General features: G+C 43.2%; 1 protein-coding gene across 1 annotated transcript in view; it reads right to left on the reverse strand.

The window, feature by feature from the left end:
- The window catches only part of CDH4 (cadherin 4), a 458,999-nt gene that overhangs the window by 19,967 nt on the left and 419,505 nt on the right, over window positions 1–19,527 (reverse strand). The window contains 1 exon segment of the mRNA XM_026862164.1: window positions 3,341–3,526. Coding sequence (XP_026717965.1) covers window positions 3,341–3,526 — 186 coding nt within the window.

A 19,527-nucleotide genomic window follows, 5' to 3' on the forward strand; every position in this document is an offset into this window, starting at 1 on the left:
TTCCTCTGAGAATAACAGTGCACAGAGCACACTGTGTTCTTCCCGCTGCACTAACCCCCTCCATCTCACTGAAAACGCTCCATGTTGATCCGGCCAACAGCAAGAGCAAAAGCAAGTGGAGCCGCCACATGCGGGACAAGGAGGTGTTGGACAGTTGCCTGCTTTTTAATTTCATGTCCACGAAGTACATGACACGAATTCAAAAAGCATCACCTTTGCAGATACCCCTCGTTGGATGTTCAGTGTCTGATCTAGCACAAATGGCTCGGAAACATCCCGCTGGAGATGTGGCACGTCCTCCTCCGTCACTGGCCCCTCGGACCTGGATGCAGCAAAGTGAAGCCAGGGGCTTGCCACGTGTCCTCCTTTTCTCAAGGTACTTTTAACTGAAGAGAATAAATTTGCCTTATGTTATTGTTGAGGCAAATACTAATGGAAGCTTCGGAAGCATCTCCATTACAAATTCACAGCTCTGATCCATGCAGAGTTTATAATAACATTTTACTTAGTCGGCTCCCACAGGGTAGTCACTGCTGCTCTTGGAGATTGTCTCCAGACTCTGCAGTGTCTCATCTGAGTGGGAGGTTTCCCTCTCCCCTTGATCAAGGCTTTCTTTGAAGATTAGGGTCTTGAACAGTTACGGAAATATTTAGAAAGGCATGAACAGAAAAAGGAAATGTTACACTTGTGGTGATTGGACTGGAGCTGCAGATGGGATTTTGCTGAGAGCAGCTGCAACATGGCCCCCATGAGCATCATCTGAACTCCAAAGGGCTTCTTGATTTGGAAGCATTTCTGGCCCTCCACTTCTGTCCCCCAAGCTGCTGGCAGAGGGTGGGATTCTTCACGGAACGCCCTTCTCTGAGGCATTTCGATGACTGCCATAACCCAGATGCAAACCCCTGTGCTTGCAGCAGTGGTAAGTTATGCATAAGCAGCTTCAAAGAGCCACATGAAAATCCAGCCATGTAGGATCTGTAAATAAAGGGTTCATTACTTGACTTAAATTTTTACCTGTGTTTTCAATCTACATCAGGGATCGAACCAGCAAGAGACTGCTCCCACACCACGAAAGAACAAGCTCTGACCGGCCCACCCAGTCTGACATGCATACATCCCCCAAATCTTTAAGCATATTCACTTATTAACAGAGAACAAAATATTTCAAAGAAGAAGGTGGAATCCTAAGAGTCTTTCCTTCTTCACCATGAAAATTTAATCACAAGCAATTTCACTCATTCTCCTTGTTGAAAATACACCAAAAAGCCTCCCGGCTTGATAAGGGTGAGAAACTCTGGGTGCCCAGGAGGATCAGGTGAGGTTATATAGTGAAGACATTCAATGCAATTTCAGGCTTTGAGCTCAGCTTGACAAGATAGGATTTTCATGTGGTTCTTTGCATTGTGATCACTGTGGGTTACACAGCAGTGGAAAGTCAACACCAGTATCAATGGTGTCTTGACAAATCTGCCCTGCTTTTTGCTTGCAAGTTCTGAATAAGGGATGGTGCATTATGCAGAAGTCCTTGTGTAGCAGTGATGATCATGTAAATCCCCTGTTGTTCACTTTGATGTGCCTTTAAATTAGAGTCGTGACACGTTACTAGATTAAGAACAAGGGGTTCTCCCCTGCTTGCAGTGAAGACATTGGCATTCCCATTTCAGGCTGGCTGCTGATGTCAACAGACATTAAAGTGTTGCATTTTACTTTGTGGAATGTCTTCTATTTAAGCAGAAAATACATGCATATGGATACATGTATACTTACATACATATATCCCTCCATACACACATGTCTAGGACCACTGCTAAGCTTGAAGAGGATTTGTAACGTTGCACCAGATAAGGCTGTCAGCTGTCATTACAGCGCAGTAAAGAGTGATAAGTAAAAGGACCCTGCTGAAATACCATCTAGAGGTAAGATGATGTCTCCCTTAAAGTTTCAGCAAAGTGGCATCTGCAGACACACACACACACACACACACACACACACGTAGCCTAAGGGTCAGAGAACAGCACAAGCTCACACGTTCCTATCAGTGTAACCTCACTGGCATTTCGGTGATGTCATTTTTCCTAATACCCAAAGTGTATGTATGAAGAACGACTGCAACTTAGTAGCTACAAGGGAGCGAGGCTCTTTTTTTCAACACAGAGCTCTTCTTAAATCACGCTGCTCTTGAAACACCACTGTTTCATCCTAAGTTGTTGATGAAAACTTTTTATTAGAGAAGGCCAGACTTCTCAAAAGACGCGGGCTTTGTCCATGGCAGCATGTGTTATCCTTTCCAGGCGCAGTGCACTGTGCAAGCTCCTACAGATCACAGCAGCCTGTTCGTGACGCCTTCACTTTTTTTGGTTGTCAGAGGGAGCATCCACAGGCATCTTATCTGGGAAGAGATTCAGTGAACACTGAACAGGTCCGGTTATGTTCTGGCTGTGTGTAATGATTGCAGAAGCATTCCCTGATTGGGCTGCTGGCTGCAGTAACTGAAAGGGAAGCGAACGTTCAAATGAAGATAAAGTCATGTTCTTTGGCAGCAAGGAGGGAAACAGAAATTGGTACCTGCTGCAGATATCTTGAGGGTTCCAGCTCTCCTAACGCTGAAGGCAACGGATGAAGGAAAGAAGGGATGGTGGATATTTACAGTCTTATTTCTCAAAGTCTTTGGACAAGATCCTCTGCTGATCTAACCTGGGGAGTGGCTTTCAATTGAGTGGAGCTATTCTGGGCTGAGGATCTGTCCCACACTGCATGTTTATCGCTTGACTCTAGGAAAAGGAAAATTTCTCCAACTTTTTTTCTGTCAAGTAACTCACAGGAAAATCTCTCCTTCTGTTACCAGGAAATTCACTCCTGAAGCCTCTCCTGCACTCCCTGCTTTCACAGAGGATCACTCGACTGATCCCCTGCAGTGAAGTGCCACCCAAATTCACAGCTAACAGGGACATTTCTGGCTCAAAAATGCAAAGGTGCAGCCCCTGCCCTGAACCTGCCAGGCAGGCTGCACAGCCCAGGCACCATTCCCTCTTACAGTGCTCAAAGAGCCAAGGAGGAGCAGGACGTGGAGGTCAGGCTCAGATGCTGGGAAGAGCCTTCAGCACGTGAGAGTTTATGAAAGCTTACAGTGGGCCAGGCTGAGTTGGGAAACCCAGAACCAGCGGCATACACTTGAAGTAAAAGTATCACAGAGAGAGATGGGAAACAACAGACCAGAGCACTTGTATGCCCAGGTGGAGAAGGCATGAAATAACTGCAGGCTTCTGGCAATCCTTAATCCTTGTAGCCTTAGCTAGCTGAAAGGGTAACCGAGAGAGATTTGTTTTGGCTTCTGCCTTACCTTCACAACAGTTACCATGCCTTCGTTGGTGACGGGGTCTGTCCGGATGGTGAAATGGCCAGAGGGGTCTCCGCTGATAATGCGGTAGATGGCATTCCAGTTGGGGGAGTGAGGCTGGTCCCGGTCCATCACTGTCAGGTTTGCCACCACAACCTCCACTCTGTTCTCAGGAACTTCTCCTGAATACTGTAAATAAAAGACAGGAGGGGTCATGGTGGGAGCTTTCTGTCAGTCCTCATGGATACCCCCCCTCTCCCCTACATCAGCATGCTGACTGGGAAATCAGTCCCATGGAGAGGACAATGGGGTTATTTGTTATAAACAACAGATCCCTTTCTCATTTCTGGTTTTCCTGTTTTTTCCTTTGAATATTTTTCCAAACCTTTCAAAGCCTAGTTTCACCCTTCAGCCCAAAGGAGAACAAACCCGCTATCACCCAGCCATTGCCCAAGTTTCAGCAAATGCTCAAAGTAAATGAACAAAAAATGTTCTTGATCATCTCATTCAGATTCAGCAATCAGAGAGTTAATTGTCAACAGCAGGTAAAAATGGCAGACTAAAATGTGCATTTTTTAGGATGACTATGTCCTTTTAACCTGAGGTATTTTGCCTCACTCAGTTTTTAGTGATGGCATTCTATTGCTTCTTCAGTGATTTTAGTTCATTTTCTTTCTTTTTTGCCCTTGATTTGATTTTGACTCATTATTTGAAGTGTTTCTTGTGATTTTGCGATAGCCTTTCCTGGTGCTTAATTCTCTCATTTAGCACTGATTTTATGGAGCACGTCCCGTTCAGGCATATCCTGATGCATTAGCTGCATTCTTTTCTGCTTTCCAGTCCCTGATTTATCATACGGCTGATCAGGGATTCTGGACTGTGAATACTTCCAGTGTTTGGGGCTCAAAAGCTGCCAGTAAGACACATTCCCAAATTTTCAACTGTCCTCATCTCTCGGCATCGCCTATTAGCAGCACTTGCAAATCAATGCTCTGATTGACATATGGCAAATTAAACACCGGGGAAACGATGGGAGCGGCTGGCTCTGAGTCTGCAACTGAAATCCTGGCCCCACACTGCAGGAGCAGAGCACTTCCGAAAATCTGGCCTTTGGTGTGCACAAATGCCAGGTTATGTAAATGATAATAAATCATGCCTTTGTTAGCACAAGAATCCCTTTCCACTCCTAACCCGTACCCATCCATTGGAGTCTTTCACTTTTGTGTGCTTATATTTAGTATATATTATTCCACCACTGGTAGCAAAAATATTCAATCTGTCTCATGTTAATGTAAATTTAAATTTGCCCTTTAGTAGTATCCTGAATGGCATTTTGCCCTCTCTTCTGTTATGCACCTGTCCTAAACAAGTTTTCATTAGTGAATGCAGATGGCATCTCTTCCCAGCCATGCTGAGTGGTGGGGAAGAACAGTGGGAAGCTGCAGGTTAATTCTAATTCCAGTACACGCTACAGCTCTTCTTTTCACTTTATTTCCCCTGATTTCACTTGTTCTTTACCCATTCTCTTGCCCAATTTGGAATCTCTGCGGCACACGGTTTAAGCAGGGGAAATATCATATGGAAATTTATCAAAAGCCTCTTGAAAAATCCATTAGATTATGTCATATGTACACTCCTATTATCAACCTTGTCTGAAACCCGCTCCAAAGAACGGAAGGAGATTAGTTAAGCAGGATCGTCTCTTACTAAATCCACACTAGTTATCGCCCATTACATTAAATTAATGTTGTATGGCATGCCAGCAATGACAAGCTGATGAGCCACCAGTCTTGTAAGAGGTGGCTGCACTGCTAGCATCAAGGTATCGTACTGTAATTTCAAAGGAGTTAAGCACTTTGTGCAACCACCTCAAATCTTTGACCTAGGACCTTTTTTTTGGTCATTACAACTAGTCTTATGCCTTGCAGAACCAAACAGAATTAACTCGTCAGGAGCAAGCCATCCGTTTAAGAGGGCCAGTCCTACAGCCTGCTGAACGCCTTTGGTAGGTCATAACCCAGGTGCTGACAAAGAGTTTGGGTTACACGGAAAAATCCCACACAACCGCCAACGGATTTTGCAGCAGCTTCTGTAAAAGCCACCACGACATCCATTTTCAGCCTGTAGTGACAAAGTTTACTACAACACATAATTAAAAAATATGAGGTATATTAAAAATTATAAATACACAAGCACATCTCAATATAAAACCTGGAGGAAGATCGCAACGGTCTATAAAGCTTTTTTTCTACAATGCCCTGCATATCCTGAGCAGGAGTTTATCCAGTTGTTGCTCACACCTATTAGGTACCGTTAGGGAACAGTCAGTCCTACGTCGCCTTGAGGGTGGATATTGTCTGTTACGCTTACAAAGCCAACTATTTTTGTGATGAGAATGGAGTAACTTCACTGGAATTACAGGAGACATCCAAAACTATTCAGGTTAAGAAGCAAATCTTGGAGAGGTGCACCATGAAGCACAGAACAATTTTTATCAGCTACAGATCAGCAGTTACTGGAAATCCAAACCAGAGCCTGTCTTTCCTCTTTTTAACACTCCCCCACTATCATTATTATACGTAAATGCTGTTACATGTATTGTCCACAATTGTCTTTATCTTTAATAAAATTAAGTAATGACATTAAATTACATCTGCTAAAGGAAAGCCGGCAGCTCAAAGCTACCCACACTTCTTTAATGTCGTTCCTTCCCTATCCTGGAGTAATTTAGGATAATGAACAATGCCATCTTTCACTATGCCTCTTTCCAGCATTCCCTGTGCTGTAAGTTCTCTTCCACAAGATTACAATTGATTTTCAAATAAAGAGAAGCATATCTATTCAAACAAGGTAAAACAATGGGCAACAGAGGAGCTGCTGGAGTAAACATAAGATTGATAAAGCAGTGCTTGACCTATACTTGTAGCATTTACTCATATTCCCCTGTATTTCATTTAGCTTTACTTTCAATTGTTGCATCTGAAGTCCTTAATTTCCAGAGTGTTTGTTTTAAAGACCATTCACAAGGAGGTCTATGGCTGATTGTTACACACTTTGCTTTCCTTCTCAGATAAGGATTTGCTCTGAACCTGGCATGTTTCTTCCCCTCCCATAAAAGCCTGTGCTGGCAAAAGTCATTCCTCCGGAGCTGGGCTGTCTGCAGTCACGTCTGGCTGAAAAGGTAATAATTCATTCTGGTTTTCAGGTTGCATCAGATTATACTAAAATTGGTTAATCCCAGAGTTTGTCTTTTGTCTCACTCAGTACCTGACAGCATATAAACATGCGGACAAATATCACTCCGGAGGAGAAAGGAATTGATGTGGGGGACAAATGATGAATTCACACAATGATTTGACTTTGTGCAATAAATCTGGAGTCCGGGCAGTGAAGCCACGCACAGCAGAGTAAAACCAATTAGCTCACTGCAGCCACTCCTAGGGAGGTGTGGAATTGAGATGGATGAATACAAAGATAATTATTCGGGCTTCCTTCTAAAGGGAATTAATTTTTTCCAATGTTGTTACTTTTTTCTAGCTGGTTTTGCTAAAAAGGTGTGAAAGCAAAGACTTGCCCACATGAATATCTGCAGGAAAGATTTTTGTGTTGTCTCTAAGATTTGCTAAACACGATGTAACATTTGTTACAGGCAGAAGTAGTTTATGAAGGCTGAATTGCCTAGAGAAATAGTGTTTTATGACCTATACTATGGATTATCGTCGAAGAATAAGGGCATCTCAGTTCCCTTATTAGACTCTAAGCCCTCCCCCTGACAGCTACGACTGCTGCCAAGTGCTCCATCTTCTCTCTAGGTCCCCTAGGTTGAGAAAAAACGAAATGAGAGTGAGTGAGCACTCGTGTGCACGTGGCGTGGGGTGTCCCATCTCTCACTGCTCTCCATTGCCGGGCCACTCCGTTACACACAAGCTCCGGATCCGAGGGGACGTGCAGCGGGGAGCCAGCACCCGGCCCCAACACCAACCCGCAGCTCCTCCAGGCTTAAGGGCACACTCCAACCCAGGGCTGGCATGCGTGCCAACTGTTTACCTTTTCCTCCACACGTTATCTAACAAAGACGCTTGAATAGCAGGCAAATTAATAAACAACTGCGGTCTGGTTGCAGCAATCTGTGTAAAATGAAAAAAAAAAAAAAACCCAACCAAAAAAAGACGAAAATCTCCTAATAAATCATTAATTGTGATGTGCCTGCCCAGCTGCAGCATGGAAACAAGCAAATGCCATCCTAATTGATTGCTTCTTATTCCATCTTTATAGGCCTGCATTTTTTATTGTGAGGGTTGAGTAAGCCCAGAGGTGTAAAAAACCTCTAGATTGTACTCTGTGTATCTGCCAACTTGATATTTAGATCAATAATATTTTTTTTTTCCCCTACTCCTACTACTGGTAATTTAGCTTTTCTTCCTAGCAGCCTAATTGCTGTTTTCTTAAGCCTTACTATCAATTCTCTGACCTTTAATTTCCAATATTGTTTGCTGTATGGATGACTGTACTAGGTCTGCAGGTTATCCTACCCCCTCTATGCCATGTGGGTCAGACTTGGCTATCAGCTCTGTGACAATCAAACAGTGACCTCCAGGTTCTTGCTCCATCATTGCAGCAGAGAACACAAGCTCACTCGAATCCCCACAAAATCTCCCTGAAGGCAACTGTATTTTGTGCACAATTCAGATTTTGAGACGCTCATTTCTTAGTCACGTTTTATTTGAGAACTACTCACTCTGGTGTGTTCTCAGATGTTGATCGCCCTCTAAGTACTGATGTCCTCACTTTTTCTGAGGCAGCCCCCAGCACCCCTGCTCTGCATTGCAGCACCACCAACCCCTAAGTAAGCCTCTTTGCCACTTTTTTTTTTCAGGCTCATGCCCACAACATCCCCTGCACTGTACTGTCCCTGCTTCAACTCACGTTCACTTGGATCTACTCCACAGTCCATCCACGTACACGTATCATACTTCAGACTAGTTGTATGCCATGTGGCAAATGCTTCTCCAAACGTTATCTATAAAGCCCAACGCTCTCTTGCCAGCTCGCGGTTTTGCTCTGCTGGTACGAGGCCCAGCTGTCACGGTGCTCATTCAGAAATAAATTGCTGGGGCTGTCGGCACCGGCTCATCGCAGTCGGGCAGGAGTCAGCCTTGCCCAGTTGAGCAGAGGGAAGTGCATGACAATTAGCTCACCCACTTTTAAGGGATGCTTTGGAAGCCCCTGCCTTTATCTTCATTGGTTCGTGCTATTAAAAGGCCTCACCTGCCTGCAAAGGAGCTCTCACAGCTCTACGCACGGTGTGGTGGAGCCAGACCATCCGCTTGTTTATTGGGAGTTTCTACCAGGAACAATGAGCGATGTTCAGTGCGGTCTCAACGTCCTGATTCACTTCTGCTCGATGAGTTTGAAAAACAAAAGCAAACCCTAAACTTTTACACTTCTGAAGCTGATCTTGTGATGGGGTTTAGACAACCCCCATCGTGTTCCTGCAGCTGACGCTTTGTCTTTACTGGTGTTATTTTTTCAAAATTGCAAGTATTGGCAGGTTTTGGATTAAATGACAAGATTGACTCTTTGAATATGAAGACAAAGCAGGAACAGAGGAGAAGAAAGCAATATCCTTTCTTTCAGAAGCAACAGAAGAAAACTCTCTCATTTCAGACTCTCTGGTGTGAGGAAGGAACGTGCAGGTCTCGTTTTCACCTTGGTTCAAAGACTCTTAGAGTACTTGCCAAGAGTTCAGAGACACGAGCATGTAATAGTAAAAGGATATTAAAAAAAAAAAAAAGTTTGCATGTCTGACAATGAGCATTAATTTTTTTTCATTATCAGATGTTACATTCTTGTGACAGTATGAAAAGATGCCACAGAAATGATGACACAAGACACTATTGTGCTGCAAGATAACCACTTCCAGATAAATATATCGTATAAAACGAGGTTCGAAGTTTGCATAGAAATTTAGATATTTTATAAAAATGCATTACAACACAAAGGAGCTTTTTACAACATTCATATGAAAGGTTTAAAAAGAGATTAAAATTATGTCCTTGGAAAGGCATATAGCCTTGTGAAGGAAAAAAAATTCTACATTAACCCCGTGTAGGAAAGTTGTACTTTATCTGTATTTCAAAGGCTATAAAGAACCACTTTAATCAACCTACTTGACTTTGGGGACTTGCACGTCTCACTGAAACTCATGAAATCTGGCATAGTGTGGTTTCCAGAACACAAAAGCCTTTAATCTGTAACCCAGCACTCTTGTACATTCAAATCCTGATACTATCTCCTTGTTAGGAACTAAAATTGTGAATTTATCCAAAATGGGATCTCATCTCCTCTAAATGATGTAGCCTTTGCAACAGTGACCTTTAACAATGGTTATACTCAACAATAAAAGATTTTATGTCAGGAGCCAGTGGAAACAGTATATGTTAAAATTCTGATCTGATAGCACAGCCTTTTATTTTTCAGTTTTAGACAAGAATCCTTTGAACATTTCATTTGCTCTCTTGTCTAACATACCTTTGTTTCTTGCCTACAGAATGAATAGCGGGTAAAGGTAGCTGATACCTTTCTGCAGACTGTTTGATTGTCAGGTGTAATTAGTAATGATATTTTTTAAAAAGAGGCATAGATTCTAAAACAGCTAGAACTGCCTACAAAGTCTCATTCTTTTAAAAAAAATATATATACACATACATTTATATAATAAAACAATTTTGCAGATACATCATTGCTTTACAGTGGTACTCAGCTCTGTGCTTCCCCTCAGCTGCAGAACTAGGCTTGGTGACCCCCCCTGTGTCTCCTGAGGCGGTCACAGAACGGGCGCTGGAGCCGTGTCCTGCCCTCCGCTGCCTGCATTGGGGCAGCATCCTGAGAACATCATTAATTCATGTGTTACTTGGCAAATCCATTAGGTCAGCCTGGATTAGTCTATTGATCTCCCCAGTGCATTGTCACGTAGCCCTGTGACCCCCGCTGAGCTACGGAGATGGAAAAGCTCCCAGATGGGAAGGCTGGCAGGGAACCCTGCGCTGGGGACAGAGGGGCCTGAACAGGTTTGTACAGCCGGGGAAAAAACAGGTCAAAGGAACAACGGAGTGTGGAGCTCCACTGTCTAAGGCCAACAGCGGTTTGGATACGCTGACCTCAAACTGCCAAAGCAGAGCTGGTGCCCCAGCGCAGCAGGAGGAGAGCTTCCCAACGTCCAGACTGGCCTTTGCCCTTATTCTCCAAAATAACCACTTTCCTTAAAAATTAAGTCATTTGTTGGCATGTCAAGCCGCACATTTCTTTCTCTTCCTTCAAACTGTAAAGCTGCAAATAACTGGACTGCTTTGAACAAAACTTCGAAAACGTATTTTTCCTGATTTACATGCAAACCAGGATGACAAAAATCGTGTGACAGAGTTCAGCTCCTAAGTGAGCTAAATGTACTCCACAGGTCTGACTCTGTATTTCTTGATAAAATGTGTATAAAAAAGGATGTTTCAATTCAGGCACCTGTAATAAAGTTTTGTAAGGTAAAGCCTTAAGCTGATAAATCTAGTTTAGGATTTTCTTATTAACTGCCCACTCCTCATAATGAGTTTTTAATTTAATTTTTTTTTTTCAGATTTTAAGGCATAAAAAAGCTGCTCGTGTGCCCCTGGGATCTGAAGATGGGTATTTGGGAAAAGGAGAATTTTAAGAGTACTGAAACTGAATTTTTTATGTACAGTATAATCCTGGTATTGAGATTTTTAACAAGTTTCCTGTGTAGCACAGCTCAGCCAGTCTGCCTGCTGACTCCAGCTCAAACCTTCTCTGCACTGCAATTGAAATCTCTGTTGTTTCCAGATTAGTCTCAGAATTAGCACGCATGGGGATTTTTTTTTTTTTTTATGAGCAGATTTGAACACCACAATCAGACCCTGGAAAACCCACAAGGTCTAGTCATAAACAGAATTCCTGACTGGACAGAGCATCCTTGTAGCAGAAAGGCACTGAGGTATATGCTTTATTTTAAAAGTGCCACTACTGTGGTTTAAAAAAATAATTTTCTGAGCTGGTGCTGCAGTGGCCAATTTTTAATGTCCTAACTGCTGCATAAAATGTAATGTCAGTGCCTGTCAGTGGGGTGAGAGCTTGCACCCATAGGAGATTTGTGTGCCCTCACCTGCTCCCTTGTGCTGTGGTTTCTATGGCAAGGGAATCAGGAGTTGGGGATGTGTCTCCATGTTGCAGGGGTTGCTGAAGAGCCCCTCCAGTTTGGACAAACCCAGATGGTTCAGCTGAAACACTGCCCCGGAGCAAGCAGAGCAAATGTGCCCTTCCGAGCTCACCTTTGATGGAGTCCCTAAAATCACAGAATTATAGGATAGTTTGGGTTGGAAGGGACCTTTAAAGGTCATCCAGTCCAACCCCCTGCAGTGAGAAGGGACATCTTCAACCAGATCCAAATCTGGCCTTACAGAAAATGCATCTCCTGCTTACAGTGATGGAGAGTGCAGAATGACGACTAAACTAAATGCTGTGTAATTCATCGGACTCGCCATCAGAAAGAGGCTTTTTGCTGAAATTTTGTTTACAACAGGAAAAGTCAAAGTGCATGTGACACAGAAGAGAAATGCAGCGAGAAATGGGAGGATATTGGGTCAAAGAAAAGAGGAAGACACTATATATTTGTAAATTTAGGAGGAAACCCATTATTTCGTCTATGTTATTTTTTTGGCAATTAAAACATGTTATTGCACCAAGCAGAACGATTTGAAAAACTCTACCATGCTCAAAAAACCAACGTGAAACCTTTTAACCATCCTCTGATTTTAACTCTGGCTGTTCTCTGTATTCTGACCCTTTCTTCTACAATTGGGAAGAGTTAAGACATCCTGGACAGTTAGAAATAGTTGATAAGAGCAAACTCACAGCACTACCAAATCCTTTGCTAAATCTCCCTTTTTTTTTCCCCCCAGCATGTCACTGAAGCTTTCATAAGTGAAATGTGCTTAATGAAATTCAAGATATATATCCTCTTAAAATGACATCCCTTGGAAGCAACTGTTTTTAAGGCAACAGAATAGTGAGGAATCAAAAACCTGCCGCCCCAATGAAGTTAGCCTACTTCAGAAGGGGATTTATTTCAGTGCCTTACAATAATGGAGTTACAAAACATATCTAAATTTCTCAGCCTCGCATCACAGCCCAAGATGCTGTGTACTTCTAAGATAATGAAATAATCCACTACAAATAGGTATTTGCTTGGGACATCTGGGAGATGTGGAGACGTACCCGCCAGGGCTGTGTGGATGTCCTGCCTAACCAGGGACCTGGATGGGGCTGGGTGTCTACATTCAGGCAACTGAACTGGGCCCTCCAAGGCCAGGTCTGGGGCTCGGGAGGAGAAATCAGGATATTCAGTATATATCCAAAAGCAGTAAGAGGCACATGGTCTAAAAGAAATCATTCAAATTTGAGAGAAATGCTACAGGTGGATAAACGTTAGACAAGAAGTGCTGGTGTGGGTAGATCCGTGAGATACAGGAGCATTAATGTCTGATTTCTCCTTGAAATTGTAGCTTGATTGACCTACCAGATATTATGGGAATGGTGTCTAATCCACACACACGTATCAGGTGGTGGAGATCACGGTGGTTTCCATCACAGCACATCACAGAGCAGGAAGGGTATTTCTCTGTAGAAGTTCCCTTTGACTACAGAGATTCTGTCAGCCACACCCGCCGTGTCCCACCTCGCCGCACACACGTAGCTCACGCCTCCCCAGCATCTCTTTCTCACTGGACAATTCCTCCCCAGCACTACGGAAGGGGTGGTCTGGGGATGTGGCGTACAGCTTCTCCCTCCAGATCCCATCCACGTTAGGGAAGGAGAAGGAGGAGAGAAGTCCCTGCTCAGTGAGACCTGGCACCAGGAGATGCAGCGCTGCCAGATGTTGCAAACGCAACGGCTCATCTCAAATGGGTTACGGCAAGCGACAGCTGATCGGTGCTGTCACACCGCACGGGTTGGGGTGGCCTTGCCAGCGTACAGATATCATCTGTGTTTTGAAAATATTAACCCGACTGCATAAACCAGCAAAACAGCAGGCTAGAAAATCAAACGTCAAACCAAATTGCTACGTATCACTACGGCGCCGGTGATGGGGACGCACGTGCCGCTCAACCCCATTCACGACAGCTACCTGCAGGCACTGTGAAGAAAGGAGAGCATCGGGCTGTACATTACAGGTGGGCAGGTATGCACAGGGCACAGGGGCTGTGCTGCCCCTCCTGGATTTCAACCACTTCTGTGCTGAGAAGCAGGGCATGAGCAGCACCGCGGGCTCTACCTCCCATGCGGTGCTGTAGCTCTAATTGGCTGAGATTGCACTCTCTAGCACTGAGAGAGGAGGTTATATTGTTCTTGATTTTACACCAAGCAGTACATGTGTCCAATGTGAGAGATACCAATAGAGGTTTTTTTTTTTTTTTTTTTTTTTTTTGTGACAGAAAATTGAAATCTGTAATGAAACTATCGTTCCCATTTTTTAAATCACTGGTCTTTGGCAATTTTAAACTCCAAGGTCTAAAAAATTCATTACTACTAACTTCCATCAAGGGTGTTTCTGAAACCAAAATTACTTAATCAACTCAATTTAGCTTCTTGTGTAGACCTAATTCAGAAAAACTTTATCTTCTTGAATTGTTATTGCAATTAATTTCCCCCCCTTCTTTTTCTGCAGCAGACGACATTTCAGTAATTAGATATTTTATAAAAATGAGTTATTCATTCAGGGTAGCTTCACTTTTATATTTGATTAATCATATTACCACTGAGGTCTGGGTTTTGTCTCCAAGGAAAGTTTAATGACCTCATTTTAATCCTTCTTTTAACCACCAGGCAGGTATCAATGAAGAGAAATAAAATTATCTTATTTTTTCTTTTTCTTTTTTTTTTTTTTCCCAATCTCAAGATTACATTTGATGTTTTTTCTGTGTGACTGACCCATTTACAAGGAAGAATCTATCTGATTCCAATTAGGTTCAGGACAGAATCAGGCTAAATGGAGCCTTGAACTATGCCTTAATAACTAATGCTCAGTGTAACGGAGAGGAACCAGAACTGCTTCACCAAACAACAGTTGGTTTAAAGCACTGTACATAATTAATTCTGTGATAATTTGAAAATGAATGTACAGAAAGGAAATAAACAAAACTAAACCCACTGTAAATTTAGGTTTTGATTAATGGGGTCTATTAGTAAGAGAGTTCTATCAAGGAGACCACATTTTTTTATATCGATGCATATATACCCACACAACGGTACGAAAAAATTCATATAAACCACAATTTATCTGGGAGTAGAGACTTGAATATTATTGATGACTGTTTGGCTCATATCAGTGTCTATCTACACTTTGAATCTAGCTACATGCATATCTATGTTTGTGTATTTGTACATATACATCTTTGTATCTATCTGTCTTGCAGACTACACTAAGTAGTCTCGAAGGTATTTCATCCTTTCTGTCATATGCTACACTGGTGTAAAGACTTAACAGAAATCACAGAAGGGGCTGATGCTCTTTTCATTAAGACACAAGGAATTACTGTTTTCTCGTAAACTGAGAAATATCTTTCATTTTAGATGAAAGAGGTGATAAAATAAAGAACAGAAGTTGAGTATCCACAAGAGAGCGTGAAGCGTATCTTGTTTTCCAGGGCCTCCAGGCACTTTAAGATGCTGTGCCTGGGAAGAGACCTATTGCTCACAAAAAATCTGCACCCCGAGTTGGGGGATCTCACTCATTCCTTATCAGAATCAAAACTATGTAGGCATCACATCTCCTAAGCTCTGCTGGACAGGCTTTGCATTTAGGTAGGGATCCATCTCCGAAGGTCAGTTTGATTTGAAAGGCAGGTCAAGATGTAAATAATTTCTGTTAAGACTTAAACACTTTCCTAACCACGGCTAACCTGCACGTCTGCAGCAGCAAAGCCCCTGGCATTAGTGTGGCGAGTCCCAGGCAAGGCTGAGACAGGATGGGAAGAAGGAATACTGTTTCTGCTTGTGCTCTCTCCATTTGTTACTGCTACCTCTGGACCCAACATCCCTTGTCTAATACATTGTCGATGGCAAAGGTTTTCATCAGGACCTGCAGTGAGAGGCAGAAAGCCCTTTTCAATTTACACTCACTTAGTTCTTATTTAGGAAGACTAAACTGGTTTGTAGCTTTTAAGACTTCACCAACCATATATTTAATTGAAATGCACACAGAATTAGGTAGATGCTCATGTACCCAAATGCTGCTGGGCACATTCGATTCACTTGAATATAATAATTTATTTCGGTTAGATGACGACAGCTCTGTAACAAGCCCAAGCTTTACTGTGTAGTTTAGCTGAGCTTCGTTTTGAGAGGAAAATTGCAAGCGAACACAGTCACCTGGGATTTTCCATGAAAGCACAACTGATTTTTAACGATAAAGCCTGTCTGCAGGACTGTACAGAACTCCTGGGTTTGTTTTCAGCTGTAAAACAATGCAGTCCTGTGACTTTTCTCACCGTGGTATTAGGTCTTTCCCCTTGCCAGCTCTGACATGTACTGTTCAACTTGACTTCTGCCTCTTGTGACAACTGCTTCTAAATTATGCCGTAGGTATAATTCTGATGATTTTAAAATACTGTAGCATCCAGGCTAATCTATATTCAAATGGCGTTGTAGACTTTTGGAATGGCACAGGTGTAATTATGGGGACTGTGAGACCTGCAACAGGCAACTGCATAGGCAGCTTCAGTCTACACGCTGGGAAATCAGGTACACGGTGCTCAAGATTTAAGCTCTTGATGTCTTCCAGACACGTGCCAAGTGCTGGGAGATAGTTAGCTACCCACTTTCACTGAATTTTCCTGGATCAGTACGGTAAGACCTCTTTTTAGGAAGCCCTTGGCATCCTGGTCCATTTTTCTGGTGAGCAGGAAATTCCACTGAAGTCCCGTTCCTGCTGGGTTCTCCCTTCACAGCATAAGATTAATTTGTAAAACATGAGCATGCACGGAAAATGGATTTCTCATAATGCTCACATGTACTGGATGCTTCTTGATGCATCTGGCTATAAATGTGCTTCGGAAACCCCAAACGGCTGGCAGGCTGACTTGGTTTCTGATTTTGATTTCCTACCTTCATTAAATATGATTTCTCCAAACTAGACTTATTTACACCTTTGCACTGCAGTCATTTGGAAGAAAAACCTGAGGGTTTTCTCTGATACTTTGCTATTTTTGAACTCATCGTTAAAAACAGAGCTCAGCAGGATTCAACTCAGGGGGCTGGAGACCAGGTGAAGCATTCCCCCAAGCTTTGCCACTTGCAAAAAAATTTGCACTTTTACAGTTCCCATCAGCTATTTCTGCAGCTCTGGACAGTGTTGCTCTTGCATTGATTGATGCACAGCTATATTTTGCCCTCAAACTATTAACATGAGAACAAATGCACACAGAACAAGGAATAAAATTTTGGCTTATGCTTGTTTGCTTTTCCAGAATTTTGGCAAGTTCATAGCGCAGGAGGACTAAGAGAGTGCTATGCCATGGCTGCAAAAAAGGCAAATTTGATCCTAGCAAATATTAGTGCTCTTGTTCAAGGCACTGAAAAAACCTTGTCTGGATTACTATATACAAATTGGGTCAGAAAAAAGAAATCTGAGCAGAGCCCGAAGCACAGCAGGGTTAGCAAGATAATCAGGGGAACAGAAAGCTGTAACATAAAAAGGGACTGGAGGAGCTTGGCTTGTTTAGCTTCACAAAATGATGTGCACTAGTATATCAGGGTGGAGACAGGAGAGAAAATGGGAAGGAAACATCAAAATGGGAGAAGGAGGAACTATTTATGGTAAAGGACAATGCCAGCATGGCACTGATGCACTGAGAGCCTGCTTCACTTTCAAATTTCAAAGCACTTCTTGGAGTGGGCTCGTGAGCATTTTCCATAGTCCTCAGAGGAACCAGAATACCTGCACAGACAAAGGTCAGACATTTTTGGAAATGCAGTGCCAAAACCAAAAAGCCCTTTTAACTTGGATCTCTCTCCATGTCATCTTCCTCCTGAAGCACTGAGCTCTTTCACTCTGCAGATCTCTGCTGACTGATTCAGCCCAGTACAAGCCAGGTTACTAACTCGGCGTTACTGCAGCAGCCAGAGATGAGTCTGATCTGACACTATTAATTAAATATCCCAGTTAAAAACTGGCAAGGAGTGCTTTTTCCGCTGTACTTGCAACAAGTACTTGCTCCTCCACTGATTAGCCAAATCCACTTTCTAACTAGATTAACCTTACCCAGGCACACATCCCCTTCTGCTGGAATACGAGCATCGCTATGTGTAGTGTCATTCTGCACTCACTGCTCTGCGTTCACAGCCAGCCTTTGGCCAGGCTGCTCTTCCCAGGCCAGCAAGAGTCACCCCTGCCTGGGTGCTGTGAGCAGGAAAGCACCCACCCATGCCAGATAGCCCAGTCCTAAGTCTTTAGAGCTGGTCCTAATGGCAGTCAGTGCCAAGATTAGCCAGCGAGGCAGCACAGGGGGGAAGGGGGTGCGGTCCTAGAGCTGCCTCTTTAAAACATGCTCCACTGGGTTCAGCCTTGGAAGAGGAGATTCTCAAAGCAGTGCCAAAGGGCAAATTTGAAAGTAGCTTTAAATAAGACCTCCTAAGGCTCAGGAACTTAAAGAACTTGAAGAGCCCAGTTCCCTTTTTTCCCTTTCTCTCTCTCTTTTTTTTTTTTTTTTTTTTTTTGACAGGAGAGGTTGATTGCCAGGCAGGTTTTCCCAAGAATCCACAAGCTCAACTAATCATGAGCACTTCAGCCCTGTGAAATAATATTTCCCTTACATGGGCTACTATAAAAACAAGTTCTGCACAGTAGGCAAATTTAAAATAACTTTTAATTAACATTTAAGACACAGAAGTCTGATCATGCAAATTCATCTGCGTCTCCTCTCTGCGCCTGATTGTTCCTGATTGAATATGATAAAAATAGACTTTGTATGAGTCAAGTGTAGGCATGGATTTCTTTAACTTCTCCTCCCCTCTGATTATGCATTTCCTTAGATAAAGTGGAAACCCTTGGACGGCTATTAAGGGTATCATGGGTCAGACTACCTGCCTGGTAGGAGTTAAAGATTTCACTGGAAGTGAAGGCATTCCTTCCATGAGTAAAAATGTTGCCTCCACCTTGCATAAAATCTCACCTGAGACCATCCAGCATTGTTCTGTCTCAGCTGACTTTTAATCTCTGAAATACTGACACTAATTTCAGAGCACCTCCCCTGTATCTGAGGTGAGCATCTGGCCAGAGGCTCAGCTACGGATCTATATTAATATGGCAAAAACGCAACTTGCCTGCACACAAGTGATAAATATTTGAAGGGAGGCTGAGGAATTTCCACATAATTAAGAAACGCCAGAGGACATGACCCTGTTATGAGTAACAAGGAGTCTGGATAACGGAGGGCACACTGATACTGGTACCTTTATCTTGTAACAGTGATGGAGCCAGCTTCCCAGTAAAACTTCCTACAATGTCTTTGTAACACAGTCCAGTTAAAATGTCACTATTTTGCACCAGCTGATGATTTGGCAGATGCAAAACCCACCAAAAATGCCACGAAAATGAAACAGCACAGCTGTTCACTCCCTAGGAACTGTGGAAAACTGGGGCATGGGGGATTAATCCACCCTTTTGAAAGGTATCTGACCCAGGGCCTGGGGGCATGGGCTGGTTGGCGTTACCTCTGCTCGCCCAGAATTTGTACCTCTGCTCTTCAGCAGAGGGAAGAATCGCCTCTCTCCATTTATTTTTGCAAGCAACAATGTCACATGAAGAACACATCACAAGACGCAGGCTGAAGTCCCTTAGCTAGCCAGAAGAGCGTTCCCTGGGTCACGGTCCTGCACTAAATCATTAGAATTGCCCAAAATAGCTGCCTATGATGTTTACAGCGTTTCACAGGATGCTCCACTTGTCTGGCGCAGATCTGATTGCTTCCCACTCCGGGGCAGTCTCTCATGAGACATTTCCTCACTGTTAGCTGCTCTCCGATGCTTCTCAGCACAGCCAGATAGCATCGCAGATCAAGAAAACATTCACCATCACAAAAAACAAAGCTGGCAAGGACTAGCGGAGGTCGCCTCGCCCTCACTGC

The sequence above is a fragment of the Athene cunicularia genome (genome assembly GCF_003259725.1).
Source record: "Athene cunicularia isolate RWA chromosome 20 unlocalized genomic scaffold, athCun1 chr20_part1, whole genome shotgun sequence".
Taxonomy (NCBI): Eukaryota; Metazoa; Chordata; class Aves; order Strigiformes; family Strigidae; genus Athene; species Athene cunicularia.